The 15,804-nt window shown below is 45.9% G+C and overlaps 1 protein-coding gene across 1 annotated transcript in view; it reads left to right on the forward strand.

The window, feature by feature from the left end:
• The window catches only part of Armh1 (armadillo like helical domain containing 1), a 39,254-nt gene that overhangs the window by 11,224 nt on the left and 12,226 nt on the right, over positions 1-15,804 (forward strand). The window contains exon 5 of the mRNA XM_008845416.1: positions 874-958. Coding sequence (XP_008843638.1) covers positions 874-958 — 85 coding nt within the window. The remainder of the gene's footprint in view (positions 1-873; positions 959-15,804) is intronic.

Genomic DNA, 15,804 nt, shown 5'->3' on the forward strand with positions numbered 1-15,804 from the left:
AGAACCTCCTGCCCAAAGAGCTATTTACAGTTCTCAAGTGAATCTTGGTAATGCATGGCCTTTTAAATGCCCAAGTAGTTCTGATTCCTTGCTTAGTTTAGGAACCACTGCCCAGAACAGCTAGAAGATGCCCACTGAGCAGTGGAAAATAAAAGACTGAAGCTCCAGAAAAAGGCCCAAGATGATGTCAGTTTGGATTTCACAAGCAGAGAAATAAGAGATGAAATTAAAGTAAATAAGCTCCCAGGCACCAAGTCAGAAGGGGAGGGGAGGGGAGGGGAAAGGAGGGGAGGGGAGAGGAGGGGAGGAGATGGGAGCCTTCCAGAGAGACATCTGGGCAGGAGGCCATGGCAGCACAGATCTGAGGATCCTTAGTGTCTCTGGTTCCCACCTGGTGCCTCCTACATGCCAGTCACTTGGGTAGACCTTGGTTTATGCCGCCTTTCAGCCCTCAGTAGCTGATGGAGGAAGTGTGGGAGAAGTTTGAAGAGGTAAAAAGGCATGCTGACTAAAAGGTGAGCTTCCTGAGAAGATTTCAGGATCTTAGATGAATGTTTCCCTCCCTCCTGTGTCTGCCCTCCCCGAGCCAAAGTCACAGACCTTGTTCCTGCATGTCTAACAGGTGGCCAGGAGGCTTGGCTCAATGTATCCTGAGCTAGAGACTAGTGACAAACTGAGCAGGTTCGCTACCTCCTTGCAGTGCATCTCTGCCCCTACTCCTTATGGCAGAGGCCTGGCTCAGCCCAACCATTCACCATGGTCCTTCCTCCCCATCCCCCCATTCCCTCCACAGCCTGGCTGTCTAGACGTCCACATTTCACTTCTTCTAGGTCTACAGAACAAACCATTTTGTCCTCTTACCTGTCTTGTCAGTCAATCATTGGAGCAAGTCACCCCAGCATCGTGGACTGTGTGCTGAAGGTCCTGGGCACAATGCACCTGGAAGTCCAGTATGAAGGTAGGGAGGCCCCCAGCCCACCAAAGGTGACAGTGAGAGCTACACTCTACAGTCTTCCCTCAGTCACAAAGAGCCTGTTACTGAGGGGCCTAGATGAAGAGGCCGGTTCAGTTCCAGTCAGCAGGTTACTCCAGAAACCACAGTCACATTCATCTGAATCACCACTACACACTGCTGCAGCAGGTCTTCAGTCTTTCATCTGAACTGAAGTCTCCCCTCTGGGATAAGGCTGCTGCTCAGTGGTAGGACGCTTGCCTACTAGGCACAAGACCTGAGTTAGAGGTCTAGCACCCAGAAAGGAAAAAGAGAAGGAAGGAGCCCAGTGTGGTGGTAAACACCTGTATCCCCAGCACTTAGCTTGAGGCAGGAGAATCTCGAGTTCTAGACTAGCTTGGGCTACATAGGGAGACACTGTCTCAAAAAAAAAAAAAAAAAAAAAAAAAAGAGAAAAGAAAAAAAGAATCATCCTGGGGAACGTCTTTCTTATAAGAAATTAAATTGGATGTTGATGGTATTAAGTTTTCATTTATTGAGTACCCCAGTGTGCCAGCCACTTTCTTTTTAAAAAAATAAAATTAAAAAAAATTTTATGTATATGAATGTATACGTGTATGTAAGTGCACCAAGTGCGTGCAGTGCCCATGGAGGCCTGAAGACAGTGTTGGAGCCTCTGGAACTGGTGTTATAGATGGATGTTAGCCACCATGTGGGTGCTGGAAACTGAACCCAGGCTTAAGAGCAGCCAATGCTCTTAACCACTGAGCCACCTCTCCAGACTCAGCCACTTTCTATATGTCATGCCATTTAATTCTCAAAATAACCATGAGAGTTCAAAGCCTGCTACATACCAGGCTGTCTGATATTCTGCGTGACTACATGGTAGAAGTGGGCTGTTAACACCTTTTTTTCAGGTTTTTTTTTTTTTTTTTTTTTTTTGCAGTCTTTTTGAGACAGGGTCTCCCTGTAGCCCCAGCTGTCCTGGAGTCACCAGGCTGGCCTTGAACTCACAGAGATCCACCTGCCTCTGCCTCCCAAGTGCTGGGACTACAGGCGTGTACTACCACACCTGGCTTTTCAGTTTTTTTGAAAGAAGGTTTTAGTATATTCCTCAGACTGGTCTGGAACTCACAGAGATCCTCCTGCCTCTGCTGAGATTTAAGACATGTACCACCACATCCAGCTCTTTTCCTTTTTGAAACAGTGTCTGTTATGCATTTCAAGTTAGTCTCAAACTTGCTTTCCCCTTTAAGCCTTCCGAGTGCAGGAATTACAGGTGTAAGCCACCATGCCAACTATGAGATGGGTAATGATTGTTTCAAAATAAAACATGAAACCACAGAGAGGTAAAATATGCTCCCAAATGGCATATGGTGACATTCCAAAGATGTGATTCCCTTCCCTTTTCCTATCATGGCTAAGAGAAGGAAGATTCTGTGGTCAACAGGAGGGGTCAGGCCACAAGGTAGTGTTTGAATGGAGCCTTGGAGAAGGGAAAGTTTTGAAAGATTGAATGGCGCTGAGGAGGACATTTGAGGACGAAGAGCAGTGAAAGCATAGGAAGAGGAAGGGGAAAGGGCAAGCGTGGCGAATTTGGAGTATTTTCTCAGAGGCAAACTGAACGTCAGTCATATTGTTCTTTGAGCTGTGTTGTCTATTTGTGTGTGTTTGACTCCCATAGCACAGATGAATATTAGGCCTTCTGTGCTGAGAAGCCATAGTATCTCAGAATCTGCTGAGTAGAGCTGGGAAGATGGCTCAGTGAGTAAAAGCATTTGCCTCACAAGAATGAGGACCTGCGTTCGAATCCCCAGAACCCATGTAAAAGCCAAGTGTATAGCACAGGGATCTGTAATTCTAGGACTTCTTTTTGTTTTGTTTTGTTTTTTGGTCTTTTTGAGACAGGGTCTCCCTGTAGTCCCAGCTGGCCTGGAACTCACTATGTAGACCAGGCTGGCCTCGAACTCATAGAGATCCTCCTGTCTCTGCCTCCCAAGTGCTAGGATTATTAAAAGCGTGTACCACCATGCCCGGCCGTTTTTTTTTTTTAATGTATTTATTATTTTTATTTTTGTGTGTATGAGTGTATTGCCTGCATGTAAGTGCATCTGTAACCTGCAATACCCACAGAGGTCAGAAAAGGGTGTTAGATTCCCCTGGAACTGGAGTTCTGGATGGTTATTAGTCATCGTGTGGGTACTGGGAACCAATCCTGGGTCCTCTGCAAGAGCGACAAGTGCTCTTAAATGCTAAGCCATCTCGCCAGTCCAATTCCAGGACTTTTCTACAGCGAGATGTGGATGGGTAGTAAAGATGGGGGTGGGGGGTGTCCCCAGAAGCTCACAGGCCCATTTCCCTAATGGAAAAACAAAAGAGACCCTGTTTTAAACAAGATGAAAAGTGAGGACAGACACTTGAGATTGTCCCCTGACACTAAAAATACACCATGGCCCACATGGGCCCACATTCACACACGTGCATGCACACACACACATGCACACACACACATACACAGAGGAAAATCTGATTACCAGCAGAGCATCCTATCTGGGAGGAACTGCCGAAGAGGACATGGAGTGGTAGAAAGACCTAAGTCAAGTCATGCCCAGTGGCAGAGAGTCAGGTAGTGGACTCACAAGAGGAAACAGCCACAAGGAGGCTAGACTTAGGTGACAATGAGGCCTTTCTAGCGCTCCTCCACACGACTAAGATGGCCACTCCTGCTCACCCACCCTTTCTGCCTTTCTTCCCTGAGGCTTTTCGGAACCCTGTCTGTCCTAGTTTATTTCTCCATTGCTGTGACAAAACACTCTGACCACTACCAACTTGGGGAGGAAAGGGTTTATTGGACTTACATCTCCAGGTCACAGTTCATCAGGGAAGGAACCTGGAGGCAGGAGCTGGAGCACAGGCCATGGAGGAATGCTGCTTACTGGCTTGCTCCCTTGGCCCCTGCTCTGCCTGCTTTCTTATGCAACACAGGCCCACCTGCCCAGGGGTGGCACCACCCACAGTGGGCTGGGCCCTCCCACATCATTCAACAATCAAGAAGCCCCATGGACATGGCCACAGGCCAGTCCAATGAAGGCAATTCCCCTATTGAGGCTCCCTCGACCCAGGTGTGTCAAGTTGACGCTAAAGCTATCCAGCCCTCCTCCCTTCAAACCCCCCTGCTCCCCACCCCCACAATAATACCTTCCTCTACGGGAGCAGTTTTCTCCAAAATGATAACTTCCATTTACATAGATTGTGAACAATTTTGGTGTAACTAATCATGAAATTTTTTTTTTTTTTTTTGGTCTTTTTGAGACAGGGTCTCCCTGTAGGCCTAGCTGACCTGGAACTCACTATGTAGACCAGGCTGGCCTTGAACTCAGAGATTCACCTGCCTCTGCCTCCTAAGTGCTGGGATCAAAGGGGTGCACCACCACACCTGGGCACCATCATGATTTTTATTCTTCTATTCTCAGCACAGTCCCTAGCACATATCAGTTAGGTCCTATTCCATGGGGTTTTTTAATGTTTCATTTAAGCATTTTGCCTGCATCTATGTAAGTGCACCATATACATGAAGTGCCTGCAGAGGCCAAAGGGTGTTAGATCCCCTGGAACTGTAGTTATAGACAATCGTAAGCCCCCACATGGGTGCTGGGAACCCTAACTCTGGTCCTCTGCAAGAGCAGCCAGTGCCTTTAACTGCTGAGACATCTCTCCAGTCCCTATTCCTTGTTTGTTGGTGAGTGAATTCTGCACATACATATTGCATTAGTAGTTACTGTACTGAATGAATGCCTTTCTCCACCAAACTTCTGAGAAGCACCAGAGCAGCAATGGAATCTATCAATTTATTGCTTTTTTTTTTTTTTTTAAATCTCAGGGCCTGGAACAGTAGATGTTCAGTTAAAAGTTTATTGAATAAATTTATCCTCTTTTTTGGAGACAGAATCTCACTGTGTAGACCAGGCTGGCCTCAGACTCACAGAGATCAGCTTGCCTCTACCTCCCAAGTCCTGGGATTTAAAGCAATGTGTCACCAAACCTGGCTGTTGAATAAATTTATGAAGCAATGCTTTCAGGGGCTAGAGAGATGGCTCAGTGGTTAAGAGCACTTGTTGCTCTTTCAGAGGACCCAGGTTCAGTTCCCAGTACCCACATGCTGGCTAACAACCAGCTGTGAATCCAGTTCCAGGGTAATCTGACGCCTTCTTCTGGTCTCTGTGGGCATTGCAGGCAGGTGGTGCACTTACCTACAGACAGACAAAACACTCATACACTTAATTTTTTTTTTTTAATCAAAGCCAGGTGTGGTAGCATACGTCTTTAACCCCAGCACCCAGGAGGCAGAGGCAGGTGTGATGGAGCTTGAAACTTTGTCACTGTCTTGATGTCAGCTCATTATGGTAACGGTAAAACTGTCCACCTCAAAATAATCAAATGTGGGTCTGGGGATATAGCTCAGTTGGTAAAGTGCTTGCCTAGCCTGCACAAAGCCCTGGATTCCATCCCCAGTGCTACATAAACTAGGCATTGTGGCACCTACCTATAATCTCAGCACTCAGGAGGTAGAGACAGGAAGGTATCAGGAGTTCAAGGTTCGCTTTGGCTACGTAGCAAGCTCAAGGCAAACCTGGGCTACATGAGACCATGTCTCAAAAACAATTTTTTTTTTTTTGGTCTTTTTGAGATAGGATCTCCCTGTAGCCCAAGCTGTCCTGGAACTCACTATGTAGACTAGGCTGGCCTTGAACTTACAGAGATCTTCCTGCCTCTGCCTCCCAAGTGCTGGGACTACAGGCGTGTGCCACCATGCCCAGCAAAAACAAATAATTTTATATGTTCCAGACAGGTGCTTATAAAATTCTGTTGCCAGATGCGGTCACTCACATGTATATTCCCAGCACTTGGGAGGCAGAGACAGGAGGCTCATGAGTTCCAGGCTAGCCTAAGATACACAGAGAAAACTTTTCCTCCAATAAGAGAGAGAAAGGGGGCTGGAGAGATGGTTCAGCAATTAAGAGCACTGGCTGCTCTTGCAGGGGACTCAGGTTTGGTTCCCAGTACCCACATGGCAGCTGACAACTGTCCTTAACTCCAGTTTCAGGGGATCCAAACCATTTTCTGACCTCCATTGGCATTAGGAACACTTACATATATGCAGGCAAAACCCTCATACATATTAAAAATAAGAATAACCGAGCATGGTGGTGCATGCCTTTGGTCCCAGCACTCGGGAGGCAGAGGCAGGCAGATCTCTGTGAGTTCAAGGCCAGCCTGGTCTACATAGTGATTTCCAGGCCATCTGAAACCAAAAAATAAAAATAAAATAAGAGTAATAAGAAAGAGAGAAAGCCAGGCATAATGGCACATGCCTGTAATCTCAGCACTCAGTAGGCAGAGGCAGGCATATCTCTGAGATTGGGGCCAGCCTGGTCTACATAGTGAGTTCCAGGCCAGCCACAGTTACATACCCTGTCTCAAAAAAACCAAAAAGAGGGACTAGAGAGATGGTTCAGCAGTTAAGAGCACTGGCTGCTCTTGCAGAGGAACTGGGTTTGGTTCCCAGCACCTACATAGCTAACAAGTGTCTGTAACCCCAGTTCCAAGTTATCCTGTGGATATTGCATGACATGGATATACTTTATGTACATGTACACAAAACACTCATACAAATAAAATATAAATAATAAATGAGATATTTTTGAAAACAAAGGGAGAGAGATGGGAGAGGAGAGCGACTGAGACAACTGATTTAGTGAATTCGTCTTCTCTTGCCAGGCACTGCAAAATAACCTTGGTGTAACTCCAGATATAGAGACTCCACATGTAAAGGGTGTCCCCCAGGAGGAACTGTTTAGCTTGATCAGAGCAGATCTACAGTCAAAGCAGGGAGGGTGTATTTATTGTTTATCCAGAAATTCCTCCAAAGGACAAGGGTCTGATGGGTCTTAGATGTGGTCCTAACCATGGCCAGAGAGGGCCCAAGGTGAATTTCTCAGGGTTTGGGAACACCAAATTGCAAAAATGGCAAGAGGTGGGGTGATTCAATGTGACCAACAGGAATGTAGATGATGGTGAGAAAGAGTCAGAGGGTGACACAAGTGAGTGGACTTCCTTGTCAGAGGAGAGTCGAGAGCTAGGGAAGTGGCTTCTAGGGGATAAAGCGCTTGTTATGAAATCATGAAGACCAGAGTTTGGATCCCCAGAACTCATGTAAAAACAGGCAGGTGTGGCAGCCGCCTGTATTCCCAGCACTCAGGAGGCAGAGATGGGATCCCCAGGGCAAGCTGACTAACCAGACCAGACTCATCCCGTGAGCTCTGGGTTTAACTGAGAGGCCTTACCTCAAAAAATAAAGACACCCTAAGTCCACTTCACACACACACACGCACGTACATGCACCTGTACACATGCAGACTGTGATGGCTAATCCTGGATCTGGGATTAACTGAAATGAGATCTTAATTGGATCATCTGAAGCTGGAAGACATGCCCTAAATGTGGGTGTTACCTTCTGATGGCAGCTGGTATAAAAGGCCAAGGCAGAGGCGAACGCCAGGCTTCTTGCTGCTTGCCTTCTCTCTCGCTGGTGAGTTCACCTTGCTGCTGTAGACTGAAGACTAGCTGATCTTTTGGAATTCATCAGACCTTCAATGCCAGATTGGGACTACTAAGACATCCAGCCTCGTGGACTGAGCGACTACCAGATTCTCAGCCTCTCCGGTGTGGTGCAGCCATTGTTGGACTGCTTGGACTCTATCTTGTGAGCTAATCTGAGAAATCCAGTACATATATATATTTTTTTTTCTACCGGTTCTGTTTCTTTAGAGAACCCTGACTTATACAGGGCTACAGGTACCCTACAAGGTGCCCTGCTTCCCAGCTCAGGTGAGTTAGCTGGCAGAGCCAGCCAGACTGGGAAGCCTAACCCAGACATCAAGACTCTGGGGAAAGGGAGTTCCCAAATTTTATTCCAGCTGTGCTCAGGGAAACTGTCAACGCAAAAGCATAGCTCTCACCACAAAGGGGATAAGAGATAGTTTATTCTGGAACCAAATATGAGTGACCATGGCCTGGGAACACAGATTCAGGTTACCCCAAATTCCATGTTCCAGGGAGTCCATCACTGTGGGGAAGGCCTGGCCACAGGCAGGGAAAGCATGACACCTGGAGCACGAAGCTGGCTGATCATATTTTCATCTGCACACAGGAAGCAGTGGGTTGAGAATAGTTCCTTAAATGATCCAGAATCATGTGCTGTCTGGGCTGGTAAGCAGTGGTGGGTAGCCACCGCAACCTCTTGAGTGCTTATGATGGGGCCATTAACGTAAGTTTGTCTTGAGGCAGTCTTGCATCATCCTTTGGGTGATTCTTGACTAGTTGCAGGAGTCCACACCACGTTTTAGCTCCAAGGCAGACTGTGCCAACCTACTAAGAAGGCCTCTGTTATGGCTGGAGAAATGGTTCAGCAGTTAAGAGCACTGGGCTGCTCTTGCAGAAGACCTGGGTTGGATTCCCAGCAGCCTCACCGTGGCTAACAACTGTTCATAACTCCAGTTCCAGGGGAATCCAGCGCCTTCTCCTGACTTCTGTGGGCATTGCAATGACACAGGTGTACTTACATATATGCAAGCAAAACACTCATACACATAAAATGAAAATAATAGATAAAATTATATATAAATTCCTATAAGTCAAGCATGGTAGCCTGTGCCTGTAATCTCAGCACCTGGGAGGCTGAATCTAAAGGATCATGAGTTCAAGTACAGCTTGAGCTATATGTGAAACTCTTTCCAAAAATAAAGGCAAAATTAAATTATAGTGTTCCAAGATCCATAGCCCTATTTGACCCCAGCTTCCCCTCCAGATGGTCGTTTTCCATTTCCTTTCTCCCTGGGCTCAGGGAGACTACTCCCCACTGCTTACAGATTTACATCTGCCTCCTGCTTCTGCCATGGTCTTCTTTGCTAGTTTCTCCACCAGGTTGTTGGGTCAGCATATTCCTCAACTGTTCATCTATAGTTTATCCACACTCTCTCCCCAAAGTGATTCTGTCTAGAGCCATAACCTTCTATACATAGATATAAATATGCATGTAGGTAAATCTGCATTTCTGGCCCAGGTCTTTTCCTGAAGAAGCCCCATGTAGATGTCTAATGGATAGCTCAAATTAATGTTCACAGCAGAATTCATTTTTCTCCCTGTAGCCCCACTGGCCTGGAACTCACTATGAAGACTAGACTGGCTTTGCTCTCACAGAGATCTGTCTGCTTCTGCCTCCCAAGTGCTGGGGTTAAAGGCCTGTGCTGCCCCATCCCCGAGCCCACTCTTCCTCTTAGTCTTCTCTAGCTCAGTAAAAGGTATCCATTAGCCCAATTGCTCAAAAATGAGATAACAACCCATGAGACTGATAGCAGCTTACCGTCTTGCTCTTACCACCCCTCCCATCCCTACCAAGTCTTCTAATGTTCAGTCTCCTCTCCCTGTGACTGCCCTAGTCTACCATCCTTTCTCCTGTGATCTTTTTATTCCATTCTGGCCCCTGAGATCCACTCCCCAACTCAAGCCAGGATAATCACTTTAAACAGTGATTAGGGGCTGGAGATATAGCTCAGTGGTAAGGGGTGTGCTTAGCCATATACAAGGCTGTGGGTTCAATTCCCAACATGACCTACCATGGCCTTCCTGGAAACTTCCTCCCCCAGACCTCAGGCAAATTAACTTCAAGTGTACGCTCAAAGGTCACCTTGGAGATATTCCCTAACTCTCTACACCCCCACATCACCCCTACCACGCACCTCTGTCTCTCTCCATCTTATCCCACCATCGGATAGCGGGATAAGACATGTTCAGGCAGTCCTGTCAACTAAGCAGGGACTGTGTCTTAGTGACCCTTGGTTTCTTAGAGTTCTTAAGGCAGAGGAAGACGTTATAGAGGAGAGAAGGTTCTTAGAAAATGGTAAGGCCTCTCGAGCAGAAACAGGGCTTCTAATTACCTGTTGCTTACAAGATACCCCAAATTTAGTGATAACTAAAAAACCTACTTTTTCCTTCCTTTATTCCTTCCTTCCCTCGTTCCTTCCTTCCTTCCCTCGTTCCTTCCTTCCTTCCATCTTTCCTTCTGCACTGGACGGCTTTAGTTGTCAACTTGACACACCTGGGTAGAGGGGAGCCTCAATTGGGGAATTGCCTCCATTGGGCTGGTCTGTGGCCGTATCCGTGGAGAATTCTCTTGATTGTTGAGTGATGTGGGAGGGCCCAGCCCACTGTGGGTAGTGCCACCCCTGGGCAACTGGTCCTGTGTTGTATAAGAAAGCAGGTTGAGCCAGGCATGGTGGTGCATGCCTTACTCCCAGCACTCGGGAGGCAGATATGGGCAGACCTCTATGACATCAAGACCAGCCTGGTCTACATAGTGAGTTCTGGGCCAGCTAGGGCTACAGCGAGATCCCTGTCTCAAAAATACAAAAAAAGAAAGAAAAAAGAAAAAAAAAAAGCAGGTTGAGCATGGGCCAGGGGAACAGGCCAGTAAGCAGTGTTCCTCCATGGTCTGTACTCCAGATTCCTGCCCTGAGTTCCTGTCTTGACTTCCCTTGATGAACTGTGCTGTAAGCCATATAAATCCTTTCCTTCCTAAGTTGGTTTCAGTCAGTGTTTTTATCACAGCAATAGAAAGCTAACCAGAGCACCTTCCTTCTACCCTTCCTTCCTTCCCTCCCTCCTTCCTTCCTTTCTCCTCCCTCCCTCCCTCCTTTCCTCCTTCCCTCCCTCCCTCCTTCCCTTCCTTCCTTCTCTCCCTCCTTCCTTCCTTCCCTCCTTCCCTCCCTCCCTTCCTTCTACCCTCCCTTCCCTCCCTTCCTCCCTCCCTCTCTCCCTTCCTTCCTTCCTTCCTTCCTTCCTTCCTTCCCTTTTCCCCACTTCTGTATTAGGAATCAAATATGGCAAGTGTTCTACCTTTGAGTTACTTCCCCAGCCCTTGATTTTTGTTGTTCTTAGTGTTTGTATGTTTGGTTTTTGTTTATCTGGGTTTTGTTTCCTTCTGGTTTGGGTTTAGGAATTTTTTTTGTTTGAGGTTTTTTTTTTGTTTTGTTTTGTTTTTTGTTTTTTTGCCATAGTGTATCATATCACCCATTCTGGCCTCAAACACTCTGTGTAGCCAAAGCTGGCCTTCTTCCTATCCTCCTGCCTCTACCTCCTGAGTGCTGAAATTACAGGCACACACCTCTACACTGGGCCAAGGCTGGTCTTGATTCTCTAGTCTCTGAGATTGTGAGCATGTTGTACCACACCCAGCTGACCCTGCAGTTTTTGAGATGGTCTCAATACATAACCCAGCCTGACCTGGAACTCATGAGTCTTCTGCTTTCTGCCTGCACATCCAGCTAAACTACTGTGATCTTAGCACCTTCACATATTCTGAGAGTCAGGACTATGAACATGGACAGAGAATGCAGCTCATCTCTGTTTCACTGTCTGGAGCATCACCCAGGAAGACAGCTGGGGACCAAAGTAAGGCTAGTGAGGATCAGGGCCACTGATTGTTCTCCTCTTGCCCCAGACCCCTCACATGGCTCTTACTGACCTTGTCTCTACTTCCTATTTGGTGATATTACTCATCAAAAATGTTTTTTCCATTAATTTTGTTTTTTGCAAATATTGCATGAAATCATATTTATTCTGGCCAGGTGTGGTGGCACATGCCTTTAATCCCAGTACTCAGGAGACAGAGGCAAGCAGATTTCTGTGAGTATAAGGCCAGCCTGTTCTACATAGCAAGTTCCAGGCCAGCTGAGACTTGAGACCTTGTCTTAAACTGCACCCCCCCCAATATAGTATAGTATAGTATCCTCATTTCTGATGTTCTTGCCTTTTCTCCTTAAATTTTATGTCTAGAGCAAGCCCTAGCCCTGGAGTGATTTAAAGGGGATGAAGCCATTTGGTGGCTTGGAGGTAGGACTCAGCTGGGACCATCAACTACAGCACTTGGCATACAGCCTCTGGACAGACCCTTGGCTTCTCATAGTTTGGTGGTTGGGTTCCAAGAGTGGGCATCCCAGAGCAGCTTCCAAGATGTTTCAGTGTGAAGCCTTTTGTGACCCAAGGCTCCTAAGTAGCATAGCATTGCTTCCTGCTCATAGTCAATGGAAACACATAGACATCACTCCTCAGTGGGAAGAAGGCCAAATAATATTGTGGTCAGTTCTTGGGGTTTTTTTGTTTTGATTTTTTGGGTCTTTTTGAGACAGGGTCTCCCTGTAGCCCCAGCTGGCCTGGAACTAGCTATGTGGACCAGGCTGGACTCAATCTCATAGAGATCAGCCTGCCTCCTGAGTGCTGGGACTGAAGGGGTGTGCCACCACACCCAGCTGTGGTCAGTCCTTCAAACCACTGCAGAGAGATGTGCTGGCCCCAGGAGGTATGTGGGCAATGGTTGTATGAGCAAGTACAATAGGCTTCTCTTCTCTTTTCTCCTTTGGTTTCTCAATTACAATTTTAAATTTTATCTTTGTTTTGACTGCATTATATAAGTATACCACATACATGAAATGCCTGCAGAGGTCAGAAGAGGGCATTAAATTCCCTGGACCTGGAGTTACAGATAGTTGTTAGCCGCCATGTGGGTGCTGGGAACTGAACCTGGGTCCTCTGTAAGAGCAGCCAGTGCTCTTAACCAGAGAACCATCTCTCTAGCCCCAGGTTTCACTATTTCCATGTAATCTCCTGAAATGTTTGTTTTCCAGAGCAGGATTCATGCAGTGACATCTTCATTGGTGCATATATATGCCCCTGGAGGATTACAAGGAAAGGCTGTGGCATGACTGGCATGGTGGTGCATGCCTTTAGTCCTAGCACTTGGGAAACAGAGGGAGATGGATCTCTTCGTGTTCAAGGCCAGCCAGGTCTACATAGCTAGCTCCAGGCTAGCCAGGGCTACACAATGAGACCCTGTCTGGAAAAACAAAACAAATAAAAAAACACACCACAGTAAATACCTTCTCCCCTACTCTGGGAGATTCTGATGCCCACCCTTGCCCCATCCTTCACTTGGAAGGACACATAAGCAAGGAAGCATACCAACTCCTATGCTCTCCAGTGTCTTAGCGTTGTTATCATAGACTGAAGGTTTTTAGAATTTCTTTTAATGACAATTCCATTTACACTAAATGAACCAAAATCAGAATTAAGGGAGGACTTCTCCAAAGTGGTCCTGCCTGGAATTTATCTCCATTTATAACTGCTTTGAAGTGAAAAATGGCAGTTTCCTCCCAGGAAACATTGCTGTTCCAGGAATTAGTGGCACTCAGGGACTTATCAGAACTAGCAGTTCAAAACCACAAAAATAGTCACTCATTTTTCCCCTCTTTATCTAAAGAAGAGAAATGAGTGGGACTAAGGCAGAGGATTGCCGCAAGCTTGAGGCCAGCCTCCTGGGCTAAATAGTGAGACCCTGAGTTCAATCCCCAAGACCCATATGGTGGAAGGAGAGACATCTCACACACACGCACACACACACACACATGCACAAAATAAGTAAATAAAAGTTTAAAATTTTTTAATTTAAAAAAGAAACTGAATTCAGTTGAGGCTAGAATGAGGGGCAGTGTGGCTCAGTGGTGGCAGGCTTGCTTAGGCCCTGGATTCAATCCCTAGCACTGAAAAAAAAAAGAAGAAAAGAGAAATAAAGGGCAAGGAGACATAAGGATATTAGTACCTTCTACAAATAAGTTATTGCCTTAGGAACATAAAAATTACAATGTACAACTTAATTAGAAGCAGACTAATTCACTATGAATTAATTTGTCAAATGTATGCTTGCCAAAAATCATTTAGCCAAATGATCAATTTACTGAATTTACCAAATTACCAACTTACTGAAGATATGTTTCCTTTAAATATTTGTAAACTTTATAGCAGTTCATATTGGTGGTGTTAATAGAGCCAAGATAGGCAGAGCAACCAGACTGAGGTCCTGAGGGTGTTCAGACTCCTCCGAACCTCAGCCCCCTTTCTGCCCTGTGTTGGCCCCTTCCTGACACCAGCTTCTCAAGAATGGATAGTCAAAGCCATGTCGTATGCTGACCTCCAGTCGGTTCCCTTTCTGGGACCCCTCTCCCTACTCTGGCCCCATGCCACCACAGAAAGCAGAGAAAAACAATTCCTTAAAACACTGCCATGAAGGGCTTGAGAGATGGCTCAGCAGTTAGCACTTGGTGCTCTTGCAGAGGCCCCAGGTTTTGTTCCCAGCACCCAGGCAGCTCATAACCACCCAGCTCCAGCAGATCTGATACCCTTTGGCCTCCATGGACACCTACCTGCACACGAGTTGTGCACATAAACTCACACAGGCACACACATAAATAAATAAATAAATAAATAAATAAATAAATAAATAATTTTCAAATGAAATTCATTTTTTAAAAGATCTCTAGGGAGCTAGAGAGATATGGCTCAGCAGTTAAGTTAAAATTTTTACATCAACCTGCAAAAGCTGTTAAAAGCCCTCCGTCTATATTAGTTACCTATTTCTCTATTGAAAATTACCCTAAAAGGTAGTAGCTAAAAACAGTATGGCTGGGGCTGGAGAGATGGCTGAGCAGTTAAGAGCACTGACTGCTCTTGCAGAGGACCTGGGTTCAATTCCCAGCACCCACATGGCAGCTATGGACCATCCTTAACTCCAGTTCCAGGGGAATCCAATACCCTCTTCTGACCTCCCTCTGCGGCATTGTGTGTCACGGTACACTCACATACATGCAGGCAATACACTCATACACATAAAATAAAAATAACAAAATTTTTTAAAAATGAGGAAGTCCTAATAGCTCTTGTGTCTATTTTCAGGAGTTACATACTATCATTTTTGCTTGGTGCTGCCAACAGGAAGTCACTCACTACATCCAGTTCCCACTCACGGGAATTAGGTTCCCTTTTTTGTTTTGGTTTTTGTTTTTGTGAGACAGGGTCTCCCTGTAGCCCCAGTTGGCCTGGAACTCACTATGTAGACCAGGCTGGCCTTGATCTCACAGAGACCCACCTGCCTCTGTCTCTGGAGTGCTGGGACTAAAGGTGTGTACCACCATGCCCAGCAGGTTCTTTTAAAAAAAAAATATTGAGAATTTCATACATGCATATAAGGTGTTTTGATCAAATCCATGCCCACTCCCTCCCTTCCAACTCATCCTATATCTCCCCATCACTTTTTTCTGATAATTTCATATACTCTCTCTTCTTTTTTTTTATGGGGCTTTTGGCTACTCTAACATTCCCCCCAAAGAGGTAACCCTAAAATCTTTTAAGGATTAGATAAAAGCTCCCAAATACTTTAGACATTTTTGGCCTTTGGAACAGAATATGTTGCTAAGAGGCCCAAGGATACTGTGACTTTAAGCCAAGAAGCTGGCTACTTTTCTTTGAGGTCTTTTTACCCTAACTGCCTAGCCAATTCCTTCCTTCTATTCTTATCACACCATCCTCTGAAGGGGTTACCCAACTTGCAGATAGGGAATTGGGATGCAGACCATTCTGGCTTCTTCCATGCTGAACAGAACACAGGGTGAGGCAATTGGGGTACCCCTTCAGTGGGTCTATCTAAAAGACTCCCAAATTGTATAACTCTTTTTTTGTGTATATGTGAAGGAGAAGTAAAGGCAAGAGTAATTAGCATCACAAGTTCTAGACAGGGAACTAGAAAAAAGAACAGGGCAATTTTCAAATGTTCATATGAGAGTCCATTGGAATTTCTTGACAAGGGCTTCCAAAATCATCTTTCTATTGGGTTCCTCCTCATTTTTCTTTTGTCTTCCATGGCTGGACTCTAGAGTGATGGATTCAGGATTTGCTTTCAGGTATTT

The sequence above is a fragment of the Nannospalax galili genome, unplaced genomic scaffold (genome assembly GCF_000622305.1).
Source record: "Nannospalax galili isolate Female #2095 unplaced genomic scaffold, S.galili_v1.0 scaffold1402, whole genome shotgun sequence".
NCBI lineage: Eukaryota > Metazoa > Chordata > Mammalia > Rodentia > Spalacidae > Nannospalax > Nannospalax galili.